This window comes from Chiloscyllium punctatum, chromosome 27 (genome assembly GCF_047496795.1).
Source record: "Chiloscyllium punctatum isolate Juve2018m chromosome 27, sChiPun1.3, whole genome shotgun sequence".
NCBI lineage: Eukaryota > Metazoa > Chordata > Chondrichthyes > Orectolobiformes > Hemiscylliidae > Chiloscyllium > Chiloscyllium punctatum.
This window is the reverse complement of record NC_092765.1, coordinates 44,215,267-44,236,778: the sequence shown is the minus strand read 5'-3', so window position 1 is coordinate 44,236,778 and position 21,512 is coordinate 44,215,267. Positions and strand designations below refer to the sequence as shown.

At 44.1% G+C, this 21,512-nt stretch overlaps 1 protein-coding gene across 2 annotated transcripts in view; it reads right to left on the bottom strand.

Moving 5' to 3' along the window:
• The window catches only part of stk40 (serine/threonine kinase 40), a 73,286-nt gene extending 68,985 nt beyond the window's left edge, over nt 1-4,301 (bottom strand). The window contains exon 1 of one of the 2 annotated variants that reach the window (XM_072548567.1): nt 4,057-4,301. In XM_072548567.1, coding sequence (XP_072404668.1) covers nt 4,057-4,059 — 3 coding nt within the window. In that variant the 5' untranslated portion in view covers nt 4,060-4,301. Of the gene's footprint in view, nt 1-2,388; nt 2,745-4,056 lie in introns of those variants that run through there. The other variant, XM_072548568.1, reaches the window with a different exon arrangement.
• Nucleotides 4,302-21,512: the final 17,211 nt, after the last annotated feature.

Genomic DNA, 21,512 nt, shown 5'->3' with positions numbered 1-21,512 from the left:
GGTGCAACATCTTACTCTATCACACCCTTGCAAAGCACCTTGGGACATTTAATCACAAGACAACGCAATTACTGTGGTTAGACATTTTGAGGGTGGCATATGATCCAGAAAAAAAAGCTACACATCTCCAAATTCCTTCTTTGAAAAAAATTCTCAGGCTAGTAATCTGTCTGTGGAGTTATTCTGCCAACAAACTAAGAGGGCTTTGTTAGCTCAGTCAGCTGAACAGACTGTTTGGGGAGCCAATGGCCTAAGGGTATTATCGCTGTACTGTTAATCCAGACAGCCCGGTAATGTTCTGGCGACCCAGGTTCAAATCCTGCCACAGCAGATGGTAGGATTTGAATTCACTTTTTTTAAAAATCTGGAATTAGGAGTCTAATGATGACAATGAATCCATTATTGATTGTCAGAAAAATCCATGTGTGTCCTTTAGGGAAGGAAACTGCCACTGTTGCCTGGTCTGGCCTGGCCTACAAATGACTCTAGACCCACAGTAATATGGTTGACACTTAACTGCCCGCTGGGCAATCGGATGCTGGTCTAGCTAGCGTCACACTGATTCTGTGAATGAATTTTTTAAAATTATAAATAGGAAGGTTTACTATCTCAGACGGCAGAAGTTCCACCACCTCCCCCTCAAGGCAATCAAAATTCTAGCATCCATATTTGTAAAAATCATTTATCCTATCACATATACTTAGCTTATCAATAAGATGCACATTTATTTCACACAACAGCATGACAGTGATTCCTGGTAGCTTAATATTGAAAATCTCAAAAGGGGAATAGAATAGGAACGGCAGCCATCAGTACCATCATAACATGACATGGGATGTGGAATATTAGTCCCTTAGCCAAGAACACTTGCTTGAGGATCAGAGAATAAATGGGCATTCAAGAAATTTTGTCATTACAGCCTGACCATCCATCACTATGTTTGCACATCAGATTCTTGGTTTGGAAGTTTTAAGCTCTGATGTCTGCACATGCTTCAGAGATCCTGAGCAGCTTTCTGCTTCAAGGCTACACACTTTTGGGAAAACAGGACCATAGTAATCTCAGCAATCAGAAACAAATTCCCATGGCCTTGGCCCTTCTAATCAACTTGCATGAGAAAACATCGCCAAGCAGGCATTTAACAGCAAGCACCAGAAGAGTAAGGCTGAGCCAGTAAGCACTTATAGTTATGTGCTGCTCCACTAGATGCTCGAAATGCAAAATCAAGGGAGACCTGTGCTCATGTCTCCGAAGTGGAAAGTTGGCTTTTGAGCAAATATCAGTGATTCTACAATTAAAATGACAACTTACAAAGTTCAAAGCCAACACCTTTCTCATATTAATCAATGTAGAAATCAACTTCAAGGTTCACAGCTATCCAGGATTATTCTAACTCATTTCATACCAGTATTGTCAAAGGGATCAGTATTGTCAAAGCTGGTCAAATTATGACATAAGCATTGTAAAGCAAAGGACAAACAGAGTGAGACGATGACACTCTTCAGTGACACTGCAGAGGTGCGAGGTTATGCCCCTGAACAGGTTAATTAGAAAATTAGAAAAATACTCAACTTGCATAAATATCATCTTGTTTGGATTTTCCAATTACAAGAAACAGAAACTTCAAATCTCCATATGATAATGGAAGCTACTATGAAGATGAAGGAACAAAGACATTCCTTCCAACCAAAGTCTTTGTTCCAGGCTTTATGAAATATAAAGCAGGTGACTATAGTGGGGGTGGCTCAGTAAAAAGATGAGAAGATGAAGATGTTGGCGGCGGTGGTGGTAGGGGGGGGGCAGTGGTGCACATGTGGAGGGATGCCAAGACAGTGGGGTGTCACACAATTGGAGGAATACAGAAGGGCCATGGTACATGATCAGGGGCTTACAGGGGTCAATAGAAGTTCAGGTGGTATACAGGGGGGCATCCCTAGATCAGGGGGTATCTCTAGATCAGGGGGCATACAGGAGGGCACAAGATCAGGGTAACATAAGGAGGGAGCAGTGGTGATCGGAGGGAATTGGGCAGACAGGGTCCATACGGAAGAGGGCCAGTGAAGGGAAACGGGGCAGGGGAAGAGTTTGTGGGGGCTAGGGTGCGGGTAGTTTGCAGGGGCTGGGGGGGGGCAGTTTGCAGGAGCGGGGGGGGTAGTTTGCAGGGGCAGGATGTTAGTTTGTGGGGGTAGGGGGGGTAGTTTGTGGGGGTGGGGGGGTAGTTTGTGGGGGTGGGGGTAGTTTGTGGGGGTGGGGGGGGTAGTTTGTGGGGGTAGTTTGTGGGGGTGGGGGGGTAGTTTGTGGGGGTGGGGGGGTAGTTTGTGGGGGGTAGTTTGTGGGGGTAGTCTCCCCCCCCAGGACCCCGCGGCCCTCTCCAAGTCGCTCACTCACCCCGTGTGCTGGCTCTCGGCACCGACTCCACTAAAGCCACTGTCCGCCTCTCATCGCCAGGGAATCCCCTGCGTTGCGCCGCACCAGCCTCACCGGGACTGCGGGGCAGGCGTTCTGTGTTCTCTCTCTGGTCCGCAACGAAAACCCGGTGCAAACGCTGGCGGCGGGGAGAGGGGGGGTGCGGGTGGTACAGAGACTCCTATTTACCCCCGGCTGCAGTGGATGGTGGAAACCATCGTCGGGGAGCCCGAAGCCAGCGGGACGAGGCGACACCGAGCACCGCGGCCGCGATCTCCATCCCGCCCCGGGAGCCTCGCCTTTGCCCAGGCCAGAGACGGGAGAGTAGGGCGGGGAAGACCACCTGAAAACGGAAATGATGCACGGCCCGTCGCTCGTCTCCCCCCGCCTTGATGGACAGGTAGGAAGCCAGAGTTCGGCCAATCGCAACCAGTCACTCGGTGCTGGGGCGGGGCTAGTCTGGCAGCCAGCGCACCCTGGTGTTGTCCATCACCCGGATTGACAACACTGTCGACCAATCAGAGGCGGCACAGGGGCGGTAGGCACGCGGCCTCCCTGGAAGAGAATGTAGAGAGCACGTCTGTGCTGGCAAGGGAGCTGTTCACAACATTACGTTGCTGCTTGAACCACAACCGTTTGCATTTATCACATAAAGCCTTTTATTCATCTAAAGCATGCAACATTTTAGGGGTTTTTTTTGTATAAATTTCAAATCATCGAATCTAATCCAACTGGGGCTATCCTGATGGTGTAGGCAGTTTGTTTCAGCAATTGGGGGGGGGGGGAGATGTCATTTCACAGCATTGGCTTCAGTGGAGTCTGAATGTTGACCGAGTGATTTGCACCTTTTACTGCTTTGGACACACAGTTGCAAGTGATATTGTTGGGGTCCAAAGAAAGATTCGACTGCACCAGAAGAACTTTGGAAGTTTCGAAGCTTTATCCTATCAGCTTGCCGCTCTGCTTTAAATCAAAGTCAGGACCTTTAATCCAGCATAATTTAATTTTTATTGCCCTGATCACAGACATTGCTGGTTGAGCATTAATATGTGCCTTTGCAAGTGCCACTTCTCGACTTCTGATAAACAACCACAGCGAAGTTATTTTACATTCGTAAAACTTTTTTTAAGATGAAGGCGACTTCTCGACACCTTCTCAAAGAAAAATATCTTTCAGAGGAACAGGGAGAGCCCATTCACAAGATTACTTTTCCGAATCCACATACACCCCAATCCTGAGGAAGGATCACTTTACCCGAAACGTTAACTCTGACTTCACTCCACAGATGCTGTCAGTCCTGCTGAGCTTTTCCAGCAATTCCTATGTTTGTATTTACACCCCAGTGCCCCCCCCCCCCACCCGCTCCCCTTTTTTAAGCGGAGTACCGTAAACTTTCTTGACCTTATAATTGAAATCGAATCACTTCGTTGACCGGTAAGTGCTGGGAAAGGACAAAATTCAACACACATGGCTTTGATCAACGCTAGACCAGAAAGTCACTATTTCCAATTACTCCTGTGAGCTCGAAAAACTTGCACTTTATAAATAAATCATGCCGAATTTAGAGACGGCTGTGATATTTACAGACCAGTCAAATTCCCCCCCTCCCACACAGCTCGATGCAAGGTGAAATAGTTTCGCTGTACCTACCATTGCAGTGTCCCGCCAGCTAGATGAGGTTGAGTCTCGAGCTCAGTCAGATCTTTAACAGTCTTTCCATTCAGACTGCTGTCACTGACCCCCGCATTCTGAAGAAGCTGAAAGGTCGCAGAGCTTTTTTTTCTCGTCGAATGAATCCGATCACATTTCCTCTCTTTGAAAAGGTCCTCCCCTGCCCTCCTGCTACAATTGCTTCCTTCTCCCAGGTAGTTGCAAAGCGCAAACATACACACACTAGACAGGCAGTTCAGAGACAGCCAACAGCCAACCAACAGACCATTTGCACTGTGAGCAAATCTATCATAGTGCACAGCTCCAACCAATCCCGTCACCCCTGATATCATAAACCGTGCCCTCCTGCTGAAGCAGGTATATCAAATCGCCAGCCATTCGATAAAACAGGAGTTTAAAAAAGGAAACATGTTTGGACTTTAAAACAGGCTGTGACAGCATGAAGACACAGCCGAGAGGAGAGCTGTGCCAACGCATTTAACAGCAAAACGTCAAAAGTGCAGATTAGTCTCAAATGTGAATAGCAATAAAAAGCTGGGAAGACTGAGTCACACATGGTTTTGTCTATCAATCATTCTTGAGGAGGCGCTGCCATTAGCCAAGCTGAGATACGTGCAGTTACTGAAAAGGAATCTACATTTACATGTTACCCTTACTATGGTAAAATGTATCAAGGTGCTTAGTAGGTGTGTTATCAGTTAAAATTGGGAGCTGGCATGGACTCAGTGGGCCAAATGGCCTCAATGCTGTGCCATAATTCTCGGATTCTATGGTTGGCTTACAGAAGGATAGTGACAAAAAGCTTCATAGTGCAGACCAAAATACATCACTTCATGGAGCATCTTAATGCAGGGGAGAGAGGTTTCTGGTCATTTCAGAAGTACCAGTAGAGGCAGCTGAAGGTATGGCCATCAATGGCAGTTCGATAGAAATCAGGACATGCAAGGGGCCAACATTTGAGGGAGGCTATAAGCTGGAAGCAGGAAAAAATGAAAGCAACATTGGAATACCGAGGGAACAGTGAAGCACAAAAACAAGCAATGGCAGCAGGCCATTCAGCCTCTTCCTGTTCTGCCTTAAATTAGATCAAGCCCATCTCAGAATCATAGAATTGTTATGGTGTCAAATGAAGCCATTTGGCCCATTGTGCCTGTATCGATTCTATTACCAAATGTGATTTTTCTGCCTTTTCCCATAGCCTTGCACGCCATTTCTATCCAAATAATCAACCAATGCCCTTATGAATGCCTCAATATGTATTTTAGTTGAATTTAACTTCCTTACTACTCTTATTGAACAAAGATATATCACTGTTAACATTTTCAATTCACATCAAATGTATAGCATCTTTCCGACAGAAATGCCAGATTTCCTCTATCCATTAGAGTTCTGAAGAAGGGTCACTGAACCCGAAACATTAACTCTGCTTTCTCTCCACAGATGCTGCCAGACCTCCTGAATATTTTCAGCAATTTCTGCTTTGTGAATACACGACACTCTTTCCAAGGTAAATATATCCTTCCGGAAATAATTTGGAGAGCCTAAAGCATTTCTTAAGCCCTTTCTGGCTGCACATGCTTTTTAACATCTTATGACAAAAGGTCATTGTGGGGAAGTGTGAGCTTATATGCTTTGGCAGGAAGAACAGAGGAACAGAAGAGCTGAATATTATTTAAATGGAAAAGGGCTACAGAATTCTGCAGCACAGAAGGATTTGTAAGTCCATGTGCATAAATCACAAAAGGCTATTGCGTGCAAGTTCAGTAGTTGATGGGGAAGACAAATGGAATGTTTGCTTTTATTTCAAAGATAATGGAATTCAAAATATGGAAGTCTTGCCAAAACTATTCAAGGCACTAGTTAGGCCACACTTGCAAGATTGTGAACAGTTTTGGCCCCCTAAGGACCAAGTGGTCCTTGGTCCCCTTGATTCTAAGGAATGCTGCACTCTGTAGCTTTTTGTGATTTATGCACAAAGACTTCCAAATCCCTCTGTGCTGCAGCTTTCGGCAGCCCTTTTCCATTTAAATAACATTCAGCTCCTCTATCCCACTGTTCTTCCTGCTAAAGTGCAGAAACTCACATTTCCCCACAATGCTCAGAAGATGTTAAAGATACACTGGCATTAGAAGGAGTCCAGAGAAGACTCTCTAAGTTTATTCTAGGTGTGGAGGGATTGTCTTGTGAAGAGTGGTTGAGTCAGTTTGTCCTCCTTGGAATTAAGAAGAATGAGAGGTGTCCTTATTGAAACATACCGATTCTTTAGCAACTTGACAGGGATTGGAGCAGAGGGATTAAAGGGCTGTGTGTTGTGAGGGTGAGAGGTTGGAGCCCTCCAATCCCCCTGCTCCAATCCCAACCTCACCATCAAGCCAGCGGATAAAGGGGGTGCAGTGGTAGTCTGGCGCACTAACCTCTACACCGCTGAAGTCAAACGTCAACTTGAGGACACCTCTTCCTACCGCCCCCTCGACCATGACCCCAACCCCCCATCACCAAACCATCATCCCCAGACCATACAGAACCTCATCACCTCAGGAGATCTCCCACCCACAGCTTCCAACCTCATAGTCCAGGAACCCCGTACTGCCCGGTTCTACCTTCTTCCCAAGATCCACAAGCCTGACCACCCTGGCCGACCCATTGTCTCAGCATGCTCCTTACCCACTGAACTCATTTCTACCTACCTCGACACTGTCCTATCTCCCCTAGTCCAGGAACTCCCCACATACGTTCGAGACACCACCCACGCCCTCCACCTCCTCCAAGACTTCCGTTTCCCTGGCCCCCAACACCTCATCTTCACCATGGATATCCAATCCCTCTACACCTCCATCCGCCATGACCAGGGCCTCCAAGCCCTCTGTTTTTTTCCTCTCCTAACGTCCCCAACAGTACCCTTCCACCGACACTCTCATTCGTTTGGCCGAACTGGTCCTCACCCTTAACACTTTCTCTTTCGAATCCTCCCACTTCCTCCAGATCAAAGGGGTAGCCGTGGGCACACGTATGGGCCCCAGCTATGCCTGTCTCTTTGTTGGCTACATAGAACAATCAATCTTCCGTAATTACACCGGCACCACTCCCCACCTCTTCCTCCACTACATTGATGACTGCATTGGTGCCACCTCGTGCTCCCACAAGGAGGTTGAGCAATTCATCAACTTCACCAACACATTCCACCCTGACCTTAAATTTACCTGGACCATCTCTGACACCTCCCTCCCTTCCTGGACCTCTCCATCTCCATTAATGACCACCGACTTGACACCGACATTTTTTTACAAACCCACCGACTCCCACAGCTACCTGGATTACACCTCTTCCCACCCTACCTCTTGAAAAATGCCATCCCATATTCCCAATACCTCCGCCTCCACCATATCTGCTCCCAGGAGGACCAGTTCCACCACAGAACACACCAGATAGCCTCCTTCTTTAGAGATCGCAATTTCCCTTCCCACATGGTTAAAGATGCCCTCCAACGCATCTCGTCCACATCCCGCACCTCCACCCTCAGACCCCACCTCTCCAACTATAACAAGGACAGAACACCCCTGGTGCTCACCTTCCACCCTACCAACCTTTGCATAAACCAAATCATCCGCCGACATTTCCACCACCTCCAAACAGACCCTACCACCAGGGATATATTTCCCTCCCCACCCCTTTCCGCCTTCCACAAAGACCATTCCCTCCGTCACTACCTGGTCAGGTCCACGCCCCCCTACAACCCACCCTCCCATTCTGGCATCTTCCCCTGCCACCGCAGGAATTTCAAAACCTGTGCCCACACCTCCTCCCTCACCTCTATCCAAGGCCCTAAAGGAGCCTTCCACCTCCATCAAAGTTTTACCTGCACATCCACCAATATCATTTCTTGTATCCGTTGCTCCCGATGCGGTCTCCTCTACATTGGGGAGACTGGGCGCCTCCTAGCAGAGCGCTTTAGGGAACATCTCCGGGACACCCGCACCAATCAACCACACCGCCCTGTGGCCCAACATTTCAACTCCCCCTCCCACTCTGCCGAGGACATGGAGGTCCTGGGCCTCCTTCACCGCCGCTCCCTCACCACCAGACGCCTGGAGGAAGAACGCCTCATCTTCTGCCTTGGAACACTTCAATCCCAGGGCATCAATGTGGACTTCAACAGTTTCCTCATTTCCCCTTCCCCCACCTCACCCCTGTTCCAAACTTCCAGCTCAGCACTGTCCCCATGACTGGTCCTGACTGCCTATCTTCTTTTCCACCTATCCACTCCACCCTCCCCCCTCCCCGACCTATCACCTTCATCCCCTCCCCACTCACCTATTGTACTCTATGCACTTTCTCCCCACCCCCACCCTCCTCTAACTTATCTCTCCACCCTTCAGGCTCTCTGCCTGTATTCCTGATGAAGGGCTTTTGCCCAAAACATCCATTTTACTGCTCCTTGGATGCTGTCTGAACTGCTGTGCTCTTCCAGTACCACTAATCCAGAATCTGGTTTCCAGCACCTGCAGTCATTGTTTTTACCTATATTCAAGGGTTGTCCAATCAGCCATGATCTCATTGAATGGTGGACCAGACACAATGGGCCAAATGGCCTCCATCTGCTTCCATATCTTGTGGTATTATGGACCTCTGTTTCTCTCTCCACAGGTTCTAACAGATCTGCTAAGTAGAACATAGAAACATAGAAGATAGGAGCAGCCATTCAACCCCACAAACATGCTTCTCCATTCATTGTAGTCATTATGGGCGGCACTGTGGCACAGTGGTTAGCACTGCTGCCTCACAGTGCCAGAGACCCGGGTTCAATTCCCGCCTCAGGCGACTGACTGTGTGGAGTTTGCACATTCTCCCCGTGTCTGCGTGGGTTTCCTCCGGGTGCTCCGGTTTCCTCCCACAGTCCAAAGATGTGCAGGTCAGGTGAATTGGCCATGCTAAATTGCCCGTAGTGTTAGGTCAGGGGTAGATGTAGGGGTATGGGTGGGATGCGCTTCGGCGGGTCGGTGTGGACTTGTTGGGCCGAAGGGCCTGTTTCCATACTGTTAGTAATCTAATCTAATAGTTGATCTTTGAGCTCAATACCCTAACCTGCCCTCCCACAATATGCATTGACCCCTTAAGCCACATGAGCAATACTTACATTCTTCTTGAAAACACATAATATATCAGCCTCAATCAAGGTTCACCACTCTCTGGGTTAAAAATTTCCCCTTATCTCCTCTCCCACATCCTATGACCCCCTGCTTCTGGACTTCCCTACCATCGGGAACACGCTTCCTGCCTTTGACTTGTCTAGTCCTGTTAGAATTTTATTGATTCCTAGGAGATCCACCCTCATTAAGGGGAGGTGACAGCCTAGTGGTATTATCACCAAACTGTTAAACTCAGCTAATGTTCTGGGGATCTGGGTTTGAATGAAATTATTGTCAATTATCAGACAGCTATTTGGCTCAATAACATCCTTCAGTGAAGGAAATCTGTCAGCCTCACCTGGTCTGGCTTACATGTGACTCCAGAGCCTATGCAGTGTGGTTGACTGTCAGCTGCCCTCTGAAATGACCTAGAAAGCCACACAGTTCTATCCATCGCAACAAAGTCTCAACAAAGAAATGAAACTGGTTGGACAACCTGGCATTGACCTAGGCACTGGAAAAGACAAAGGCAGAAATGGCATTCAACCGTGAAAAGTCATCCTTACTAACATCCAGGGGCTAGTGCCAAAATTGGAAAAACTATCTCACAGACTAGTCAAGCTACAACCTGACATAGTTCTACTCATTGGATCATATCTTACAGACACCATCCCTGGATATGTCCTGTCTCAATGGCAGGACAGACCCAGCAGAGATGCCAGCACAGTGGGATACAGTTGGAAGGGAGTTGCCCTGGAGTTCTCAACAAGTCTCATAGTTTTGGGTTAAACATGGGTAAGGAAACTTCCTGCTGATTACCGTGTACTGTTCCCTGTCGGCTGATAAACCAGAACTCCTCCATGTAGAACAACTCATGGAGAAAGCACCGAGGGCGGTAAGGGCACAAAATGTACTCTGGATGAGAGATTTCAGTGTCAACCACAGAATCTGACTCGGCAGTAATACTACTGATCGAGCTGTGCTGGTCATAAAGGATATAGCTGCTAGATTGGATCTGTGGCAGGTAGCGAGGCAACAACAAAAGGAAGAAACATACTTGACCTCATCCTCGCCAGGCTGAAGATGCATCTGTCCATGAGGGTATAAGTAAGAGTAATCACCACACAGTCCTTCTGTCGACAAAGTCCCACTTTACCATTGGGATCACCTTCAATACTGCCATTCAGGACAGAATTCTAGGATTTTGACCCAGCGACAGTAAAGGAACTGCATCATGTTTCCAAGTCAGGATAGTGAGTGGCTTGGAAGGGAACTTGCAGGTGGTGACTGCAATGGTTCAAGAAGGCACTAGGGATGGGCAATAAATGCTAGTATGCCCACACTCCATGAGTGAATACAAAAATTAACTTCTAAACTCTAGTGAATAAAATCCTGACTTAATCTTTCTTCATGTGTCAGTCCTGCCATCACAGGAATCAATTTCATAAAATCATAGAGTTCCCTACAGTGTGGAAACAGACCCTTCAGCTCAACAAGTCCACACTGAGCCTCCCACCCAAATCCATTTCCCTACCCTATTACTTTACATTTATCCCTGACTAATGCAACTAGGAGAAAGTGAGGACTGCAGATGCTGGAGATCAGAGTCAAAGAGTGTGGTGCTGGAAAAGCACAGCCGGTCAGGCAGCATCCAAGGAGCAGGAGAGTCAATGTTTCGAGCATTAGCTCTTCACCAGGAATGTGGGAAAGGCCCAAGGGTGCTGAGAGATAAATGGGAGAGGGGTGGAGCTGAGGGGAAGGGAGCTGTGAATGTGATAGGTAAATGAAGGTGACAAGTAATGGTGATAGGGAGCGGATGGATGGGAAAGAAAATGGACAGGTAGAACAGTTCAAGGCGGTGGGGGGGGTGGGGGGGGGGGGGGGGGGGGGTGGTGGGCGTCGGGGGGAGGGGGGTGGTGCCGAGTTGGCAGGTTGGATCTGGGATAAAGTGCGGGGAGGGAAGATAACGAAACAGGGGAAACCAACTTTGATCCCATGTGGTTGGATGAGACATTCTTCCTCCAGGCATCGGGTGACTAGAATTTGGTGGTGGAGGAGCCCAGTTTCCTCACCTCCCCTCGCTCCACCTTATCCCAGATCTAACCCTCCAACTCGGCACCACCCTCTTGAACTGTCCTACCTGTCCATCTTCTATCCCACCTATCTGCTCTACCCTATCACCATCACTGCCGGCCATTCAGAAAAAGATCCATAAATCCCTAGTATTTCCTGTCTGCTAACCAATTTTCTATCCATCTCAACACGCTACTCCCAATTCAATACGTTTAATTACACATTCATCTCTTATGTGGGATTTTGTCACAAGCTTACGGCAAATTCAAAAACACCATATCCACTTGCTCCCCATGATCAACTATATTAGTTCCATCATTGAAGAATTCAGGTAAATTTGTTAAGCATGATTTCCCTTTTGTAAATCCATGTAGACTGTGTCTGATTCTATCACTATTCTGCTTTAAAATCCTTGATAATGAATTCTGGCATCTTCCCCATGACCAACATTAGACTCACTGGTCAAGATTTCCCTGTTTTCTTTCTACCTCCATTTTAACTAGTGGGGTTACATTCTCTGGGTAAAAACAATGACTGCAGATGCTGGAAACCAGATTCTGGATTAGTGGTGCTGGAAAAACACAGCAGTTCAGGCAGCATCTGAGGAGCAGTAAAATCAACGTTTCGGGCAAAAGCCCTTCATCAGGAATAGAGGTTACATTCTCTGGGAATCTATAGGAACTGTCCAAGAGTCCAAAGATCTTGGGATGACCACTAATTCATCCATTATTTCTAGGGTCACTTCCTTAAATATGCTGAAATGTAAATTATCAGCTGTGGATCTAAATCCAAACCCTGAAGTTTTGTGAAGGATTTGTTAATATTGAAATGGTGCACTTGCCTCTGCTGGTGGTGGAATATATCACAGCAGGCAAAATGTGAGCAGAGTTTTCAAAACAAATTGTTTGATTAGGTTAGCTTGAAGGTCTTCCGTGAAATGGGGTTCGTATTGAAATGATTTTGTTTTCAACTTTGTCGTTACAAAACATCAACCAGGCAGAGAAGTGCTGTGCAATTGTAATGATGTTAACATAATATATGCACTACAGAGTGCCCTCTTTATTTGTTAGTTGCTATAGCTGCTTGCTAATATTTTGTGATTTCTGTGGAAGGATATTCAGATCTCTGTGTAGAGCATCATTCTGCAGTCTCTCTTTATTTAAATTATAGTCTGTTTTTCTAGCCTTCCTAACAAAGTGGATACCCTAACTTTTTCCCACATTAGACTTCACCTACAAAACCTTTGCCCATTCACTTAAGCTATCTTTACCTCTTTGCAGATCTCTCGAATCCTCCTTACAATTTGCTTTCTTGTTTAGCTTTGTACAATCAGCAAATTTGGCTACAATCTGTTTTGTCTTTTCATCCAAGTCATTGTATAGATTAAGAACAGTTGAGGCCCCAGCACTGATTCCCATGACACTCCACCAGTTATAGTTTGTCAAACTGAACATGATATATTTATCCCAGCTCTGTTTCTTGTGGGTTAGCCAATCCTCTATCTTTGCTAATGTATCATTTCCCAACACCATGAGCATCTCAGCAAACTTTTATGTGGCACATTATTGACTGCCTTTCGAAAATCGAAACACTCTCTCAATCTATTGTTGCCTCTTTATCCACCCGACTTGTTCCTTATCAAACTCCAATACATTTGCCAAACTTGATTTGCCTTTCACAAACAAGGCCGATGCTGTCTGATTGTATAACGCTTTTCTGAACTTACTACTGCTACTTCTTTAATAATAGATCTAACATCTTCCCAATGACAGATGGGTTAACTGGCTGAAAAGTTTTCTGTTTTCTATTCCCCTTTATCCTTGAATTACATTTGAATTTACATTTGCAGATTTCCAACCCTGGTGGGACCTCTCCAAAATCTAGGGAATTTTGAAGATTACAACCAAGGTATCCACTATCTCTGCATTCACTTCTTTCAAGCACCAAGGATGAGAAATCCTTACTCTAAAGATAAATCCGTCCATGGCTTTGTGGTATATTTCATGTTAGACTTGGATACTACACTGTGGAATGAGCAGACAAATGGCCCTTTCCTTAATCTGTGCCAAGTGCTGAGGTCATGACTATTTAATGTACGTTTAATGTACCTTGTGGGATTTTTAGATAAAAAGCACCAAGCCCTGTAAGTCTTATTTATAAGATATCAGCCTTAAGTGGCAATTAGCAACAACTATTTTAGATCTAGAGACAGATAACCTTTTCCTTTAACTAGGTGATCTTCAGCTCAAAGCAGTTTGATTTGCATAGCAGTGATAAGGACAATGAGGGAATAAAAGTCTCAACTACTCACAATTTTTTATCTTTCACTAGGAAAGTGTAGGCATCTTCATACCCTAGATATAGCCTAATCCTCAAACCAACAACCATTTTGGTCCAATCAGATGCTGTAACTTGGCGAGTTTGGATGTGGGAGAGTTTCAGCCACATCTAAAGGCTTTAAAAAGTGCCCAGTGACCTTTAAGCCCATTGAGATGCAGCCTTAGAGTTATAATATGTTTGTTATTACATATTATAGTTCAACCACAAATTAGTGACTGGGAAACATGAATCATGAGCAAGGTTATTTTTCATACTCCAAATGTACGCCTACTTCTTTTCAGCCTTTTACACTTCTTTCTCTTTTAGTAAGAAGGAGCATTATCTATCTGAATGGAGGCTGAGAGCAAATATTTTAATTTTCCCACAGACCCCAAACTTGAATTGTAAGTCACTTCACTGTAGGTAGGGCCATTGTTTGAAAAATAGTTCAATGTCCAAGTGAAATGTGTAGTTCAGAATAGTAGTTAGCTTGAGGTTGAGAATGTTTCAGGATCTAGCAAGGGCTATCAAAAAATGGGGAAAAATGACAGGAATGTGCAAGTTAGCTAACCAGAAGTACACAAGCAGACTGTAAAACCTTTTACAAGTATAGAAAACGGAAGAGAGCACCCAAAGTAAGTAAGTGTTGGTCATTTGAAGCAGATACGGGCAAAACTAAAATAAAGGAAATGTCTGAGGCATTGATCAAGTGTTAGTGCCCACCTTCACAGAAGACACAAGTTACATAACAGAATTGGAGGTTAACCTAGTTCCAAATAAAGTGTGGAAATTAAAGTAATGTCAGCAAAGACAAAAGTACTGAAGAAAGTCAAGGGACTAAAACTCTGACAGATCCCTAATGATTTAAGATTGGAAGCTACTAAATGTAACATCTCTCTTCAAAAGCAGTGAACATGCAAACAGGAGCTAGATGCCAGATAGACTGAAATCTGCCAACAAAAAAGGGATGGCATCTATTATGGAGGAAATCTTAACAAAGTGCAGTGAGATCAGAACAAGTCAGCAAGAATTGACAGAAGGGAAATTATCTTTAACAAACTTATTGAAGTTTTTTTTCAGGATATACCTGAAGAACTGGTGAAGGGGAACCAGTGGGTGATGTGTACTTGCATTTCCAAAAGTTATTTGATAAGTGCTGCACAAGAAGTGAATACACAAAATCAGAGTTTGTGGTGTAATAGGTGATATATTAGTATGGAAAGGTTGTAGGTTTACAGACACTGTATGTAGGAAGCAGAGAACTATTATAAATGGGGCATTTTCAAGTTGACAGGCAGTAACTAGAAGAATGCCAGAAGTATCAGTGAGGCCTAGCTATTTATAATGCATATTAATTAATTGCCAATGATACAAAGTTAAGTGGGAATGTAAGCCATGAGCAGGACACAAACAGTGCAACAAAGAGATATAGATAGGTTAAGTGAGTGAGCAGCAAGTGACAGATGTGAAGAAATATGAAGTTATTCACTTTGGATGTAAGAAAAGCAGAATATTTTGAAAAGGTGTGAAACTTTTAAATGTTAATATTCAGTCCACACAGAAGTAAGACATAAAGTTAGCATTAAAGCTTCCAGCAAGCAATTAGGAAAGCATATTGTATATAGTCCTTTATTGCCAAGTGATTAGAGCACAAGAATAAATAAATCTTGCTGGTATTGGACAAGGTTTTGGTGAGACCTCATTTTGGTCACCATATTCAGGGAAGGATATCTTTAGATAGATAGATTACTTACAGAGTGATGGTATAGCAAAGGTTCACTAGATTGGTTCCTGGAATTAGAGGGTTGTCCTTGGATGACCAGCTAAGTAAATTGGGCATATACTGTCTGGAGTGTCTAAGAATGAAAGGTAAATTAATTTAAGTGTGTATGATTCTGAATGGGCGAGACAGTGAACACACTGGGAAGTTATTTCCCTCAGCTGAGGAATCTTAAAGATATGTTGTGGCTGTACAGGACATTGGTCAGGGTACTGTTGGAATATTGCATGCAATTTTGGACTCCTTCCTATTGGAAAGATGTTGTGAAACTTGAAAGGGTTCAGAAAAGATTTACAAGGATGTTGCCAGGGTTGGAGGATTTGAGCTACAGGGAGAGGCTGAACAGGCTGGGGCCGTTTTCCCTGGAACGTTGGAGGCTGAGGGGTGACCTTGTAGAGGTTAACAAAATTATGAGGGGCATGGATAGGATAAATAGGCAAAGTCTTTTCCGTGGGGTCGGGGAGTCCAGAACTAGAGGTTTAGGGTGAGAGGGGAAAGATATAAAAAAGACCTATGGGGCAACTTTTTCACGCAGAGGGTGGTACGTGTATGGAATGAGCTGCCGGGGGAAGTCGTGGAGGCTGGTACAATTACAACATTTAAGAGGCATTTGGATGGGTATATGAATAGGAAGGGTTTGGAGGGATATGGGCCGGGTGCTGGCAGGTGGGACTAGATTGGGTTGGGATATCTGGTCGGCATGGATGGGTTGGACTGAAGGATCTGTTTCTGTGCTGTACATCTCTATGACTCTATAAGGGGTTGATCATTTAGGAAGGATAAACGGAGAACTTACTTCACTTAAAGAGTTGAGAATCATTGGCACTTCCTATCCCAGAAGGTTATGGATGCAGAACTTTATACAGAGGTTGCCAGCAGAGGTAGTAGAGGCAGGCACGGTAGATTCATTTAAGATGCGTCTGGACAGATGCATGATCAGGTGGGGAGCAGTGGGATGCAGATGCTTAGGAATTGGGTGACAGGTTTAGACAGTGGATTTGGATTGGCTCAGGCTTGGAGGGCCGAAAGGCCTGTTCCTGGACTCTAAGTTTACTTTGTTCTTTGTTCTTTGAGTACCTTTCAGATGACGTCGACAGAATTTTGATCTCTTGTGTATTAAGGGAGTGGGCAGGAAAGTGGAATTAAAGTCAAAGATCAGCTGTGGCCATATTGAATGACAGAACACACTAGATGGGCCATACAATTTACTCTGGTTCTTAAGTTTTTATGTTAATGTCCTTAAATTCTGTGCTATTACAGACATCAGTGAGGCTGAGAAGCAATATGAAGATAAATGTTCCTGACAAACAATTCCTCTTACTTGAATATAATGTTATTTTTAATTCCATGCAAGTGGTGGACATTAACTGGTATTTCACTTGAATCAACATAAATAGACACATTTAAAATTGTGGTTGTTGGTTTGTGTGGTGTACACTTGCAATTCTAAAAAAAAGAGAACCATGTAAATATTGGTTCCAGTTCTATCCTCCACCAACGGGCTTACTGGAATAGAACACCCTGGCAATCTCCCGGACAAACTGTTTGGGTGACTGGAGGCAAAGTAACAATCTCAAGTTTTAACAGTCCTTTCTTTTGGAGACATCAGTTCTGAGAGAGCTTAGGTCTCTGGGGCTGGTACAGATATGGAGAGTAATGTGAAGCAGGTCCAACTACAATGCTCATCTATTGCATGGTCTATCTGATGTGCAGTTACAGTGAACTAAGCAGAACTGAATAAGCAGCATTTTACATCTTGTTCAGCAAACGTAATTCACCACCTTTTGTCTCCATGCCTATGTTTACACTCACTCCACTTAAAAATTGGAACTCTCTAAGGGCAGCAAGATATGTACATAGAGTAAGAAGTCAACCCTGTGTCTCTTCCACTAACTAGACCATCATTGTGCTCTGTTCTTCACTTTGTGGAGCACAATGGACCACAAATGCATCTGTAACTCATGCATTTTAGCTCGTTAGCTTATTTCCATTTAACAGCAAAGAAATGAAGCCAACTGCCTCAACTGGGGTCTCCAATAGAGCTGGGGAAGAAAAATATCCAATGGGGGTTTAGTTGGAAATTGGCCTGTTCACGTGAAGAACCGCAGAAGAAACCCGCAATCCTTAATAGATGTCATCCTCAAATCAATAGACATTCACAACCACAGCAGACATTTTATCAGCTTCCAGGGCCTGGCAGAGCTGCATGTGGAGTTTATCACCAGGGTCAGAGCATTCGGTGGGGCCTGGCTTCAACAGCATTGCCCCATCCCAAGTAGCAGTCAATCATCCTTACATAACAGAGAGGCAGAATGTCTGAGGAGCTGCTCCCCCAATCAAAGGCTATGCTTCTCCTCCATTTGGCTGCTGGTAGATACATGGATGAGTTTCTCAGCAGTAAATATGTGTGTGAGAGAGAGAAAGACAAACTCTGATTGAAGAAACAGCCAAGAGGCTACATGACTGCAACGAGTGAGCCACTGGGATTGTTCTTGGCTAGGTCTGAGTCTACGTCTTTTGGGTTGCAGGGGTGAGGGATCCAGCAGAGTCTAAAACCTGGCAATGGTTATTAGTGATGGAGTGGTGGGCGAGTTTTGGAGAGCTTGATATGCTTGAACTAGGCCCAGGCCTCAGGTATTGTCACAAGGCAGGTCTGGTGCCTGCCTTGATATGCTTGCTGCCCCCAGGTGTTGGTGCAGGAAGGTGTGCAAGGGGCATGTGTTGGTTGAAAAGGAGAGGATTCCAATGGGTGGTGCAATGTTGGAAATTGAAAGGCTATAACATGGGGTGTGATAGAAAGGGGGGGGATGGCAAAAATGGTTGTTGGAAAAAGAGGTTGCAAGGAGTTGGTGTAGGAAAGGACAAGGCCGTAAGGGTCGGGAAGTAAGGAGGAGGCTGAAATGAAGACAGAAAAGAAGACTACAAGTTCAGGGAAAGAGAAAGATGGGAAAGTGGGAGAGGTGAAGGAGGGTGCAAAGGAGTGAGAACAGTTTTAAATCTGTTAAGAAAGGAATACTGAGCTAACCAGGAGTCAGTAAAACTTGGAATCATTGAGATAATGAATTCCTTGAAAATGAACATGGAATCTCTGGTTTAAGGCTGCAGAAATTCAGGAGCTACTCTTTCGGAAAAATGTCATGGATGCTATTGAAATGAAAACTGTGTAAATTGCTACATTTAAATCAGGGATTGAGATCTGAGATGCAGTGAATGGGTTGTAACTGCCTGGTTCAAATGTTCCTACATAGAATGGAAACACATCAGCAATGGTCTTCCTTTTTAGCGGGGTTGGGGTGGGGGGAGGTGTCAATCCTCCACTTTGTATAACAAGTTTTGGATTAAAATTTTTGATCCAAAGCCTTTAGGTTATTTGATGAGATTTTAAAGATTAATACATTACATTTTATCATCGTGACAATGGTTCAGATTTACTCAATCCACCATTTTTGTCTTCCCCACTGGGAGGTGATACATTTTGGGATACAGGATTGATCTGGTCACAATGGGTATTGAATTCTCCATGGGTAACATCGACCTGCAAGAAAGTGATACTCACCCAGGCAAGAAGGAGCTCCCAGAATGCACATCGGACATTGATATGGCAGGAAGTGCTCTCAAGAATTACTTCAGATCAAAGAAAAGTATGATGATCAGATGAAATACATTATTTCAGAGATGCCAGGGCAATGGTGACCCCATGACACAATATGTGACAGCACTGCACCAATTGACATCCACCCGTAAATTTGGCACAATAACTAACAAATTAATTTGTGACCAACTGATTTAGAAAATGTTAATTCCACAAATTAGGTTACATTGCTTCGTGAAAGATAACAATTTAACTTTGAAGAAAGCCACAATCTTGATAGTCCAAATTGAATCCACCATGTTGGATTCACAGAGAGTATAGAGAAAAACACAGTCAGACTCAAAGCTGCAGACTCTGCTTGCCCAATGAGATCGAGTGTAAGGATTGCTGACAAAGAGACTTTGCCATCTCAGTAAGACTCCCTCATAAGATATCCTCATTAATGTGACCAAATTGTGGAGGTGCCCTTTAACTCACAATACAAATCCAGCTCAAATGAAACAATGCAGCTCATGCTCAACAATGAATCATGACGTCAAGGTGTGCAGGCAATTGCAAAACAACACCAAACTCATTCAAAGCTGGAATATATTGGGGATAGGTTATTTTTAATGGCGTGTCTGAGTTCTAGTCTCTCCCACAAAAGTAGACATCCTTGTGATATCTGCCCTATCCAAGTTTACACAAAGTTTTACATATTTCAAAAAGATCACCACCTATTCTTCAAAACTCCCGGGAATATAAGCCTATCCAGTTCAACCTTAAGATAATCCTACACCCCAGGAATCAGTCAACTGAACTAGTTCTGAACTGAAGCTAACAAAATTATATCCTTTTTCAAGCAAGGAGACCAAACCTATGTACCTTCTACTCCAGGTGTGAACACTCAAAGTCCCTGTACAATTGCAGCACAACATCCTTCCTCTTATTTTCCATTCCCCTTGCCATAAACATCAACATTCCATTGCTTTTTTATGATCATTTGCTGTGTCATGATCATGATGCATAAGGATGGCAGGGCGGACACGCAGTAGTTGATTGATGGAGCCCAGCATGGGTGAGAGATCGAGCCCTCATGGGTAAAGCCCAGCAGGGCGTGACTACAGGCCCACGGCTCAAAAAGGACTGTAATTTGGAACTTTCAATTTTATTTTGTATTTACTATTTGATACTGAGAAGAACTGTAATGTTGAACTTTTAACTTATTTCTTTATTTTTCTACTTTTTAACCTATGATTTTGTACCGAGGTGCCTTGCATCTAAGATGACCCTGTGAATGGCGATATTGTGCACTTTTCACTGTACTCCTATATGCCTGTGTTTGAGTACACATGACAATAAAAACTAATTGTAATTCTAACATACCAGGACACCCAGATCCCTTTGTACTTCAGAGTTCTACAGTCTCTCTCCATTTAAATAATATACTACTTTTCTGTTCTTGTTTCCAAAGTGGAGAAGTGTACATTTTTGCACATTATACCCCTTCTGTCATTTTCTTGTCCACACGTTTAACCTATCTATAAATCCCTTTGTCAATGCTTAACTTCTTTTTGACAACTTACTGACCAATCTAATTTGCTTATCTTCAGCAAGACTGAGACTAACCAAGCTCTCTGATCATGTATGGTCTGTGTATTGTGTTATCCGACAAATGCCTCAGCTAAATCAAGTCTGTAGGATCAACAACACAGTGTCCACTCATTGTTTCAATCTATCTTGGAATAATTAAAAATTGAACTCTTCAAAAGTGAACCTTGAACTCATAAGCTTTAATAATGCCATGCTTGACATGTGAAGAGTTGTTATGGTCAGTGACAAATAAAAGTTAGAAATTTTAAGTACAACATTGGGATAGATTTTGACTTTGACTTATTGTGTTTTGTCATTGACTCCAAATTTGAGATTATGTCCACCCAAGGAAAGAGTTTTTCTTTATCAACCCTATTAAATGCTTAAATACCTCAACTCAGCCATTGTTGGTGATGCCACAGGCCTTCAAAGCCAGGAGTAGCACTGGGGTTTTCCTGCACCATGAGAACATTTCACCAGATCAGAATTTTTGACAAGCAAGATTAAGACTAACCAAGCTCCCTCAACATATCCAGTCTATACAATGTGTTATCCTGCAAATGCCTTAGTTAAACCAGGCCGATAGAATCAACAACAGTGTCCACTCATTGTTTCAATCTATTTTGGAATAATTAAAAATGGAACTCTTCAAAATTGAACCCTAAACTCATTGGGTTTGAAAGTTATAAATTATCTTCTTTCTGAAGCATTTCTATAATTCCAATCATCCAGTACTTTATAGAGATTTATTTGTCAAAATTGGCTCCTTTCTGTATTTCTCTTTACTGGAGACCCTAAACTTAGAGTGTCTGTAAGTCCTCTCCTGATCTCCCATTGTCATTCTAGTAGATCCTGATTGGTTGGGTGTATATGGGCCTTCTGTCTTTCAGTCTATCTCACTTACCATGACTTGCACAATGCACTCATCCTCATAGTGAACAGTCTTCCTTTGTGAATTGGAAAGCACACACTT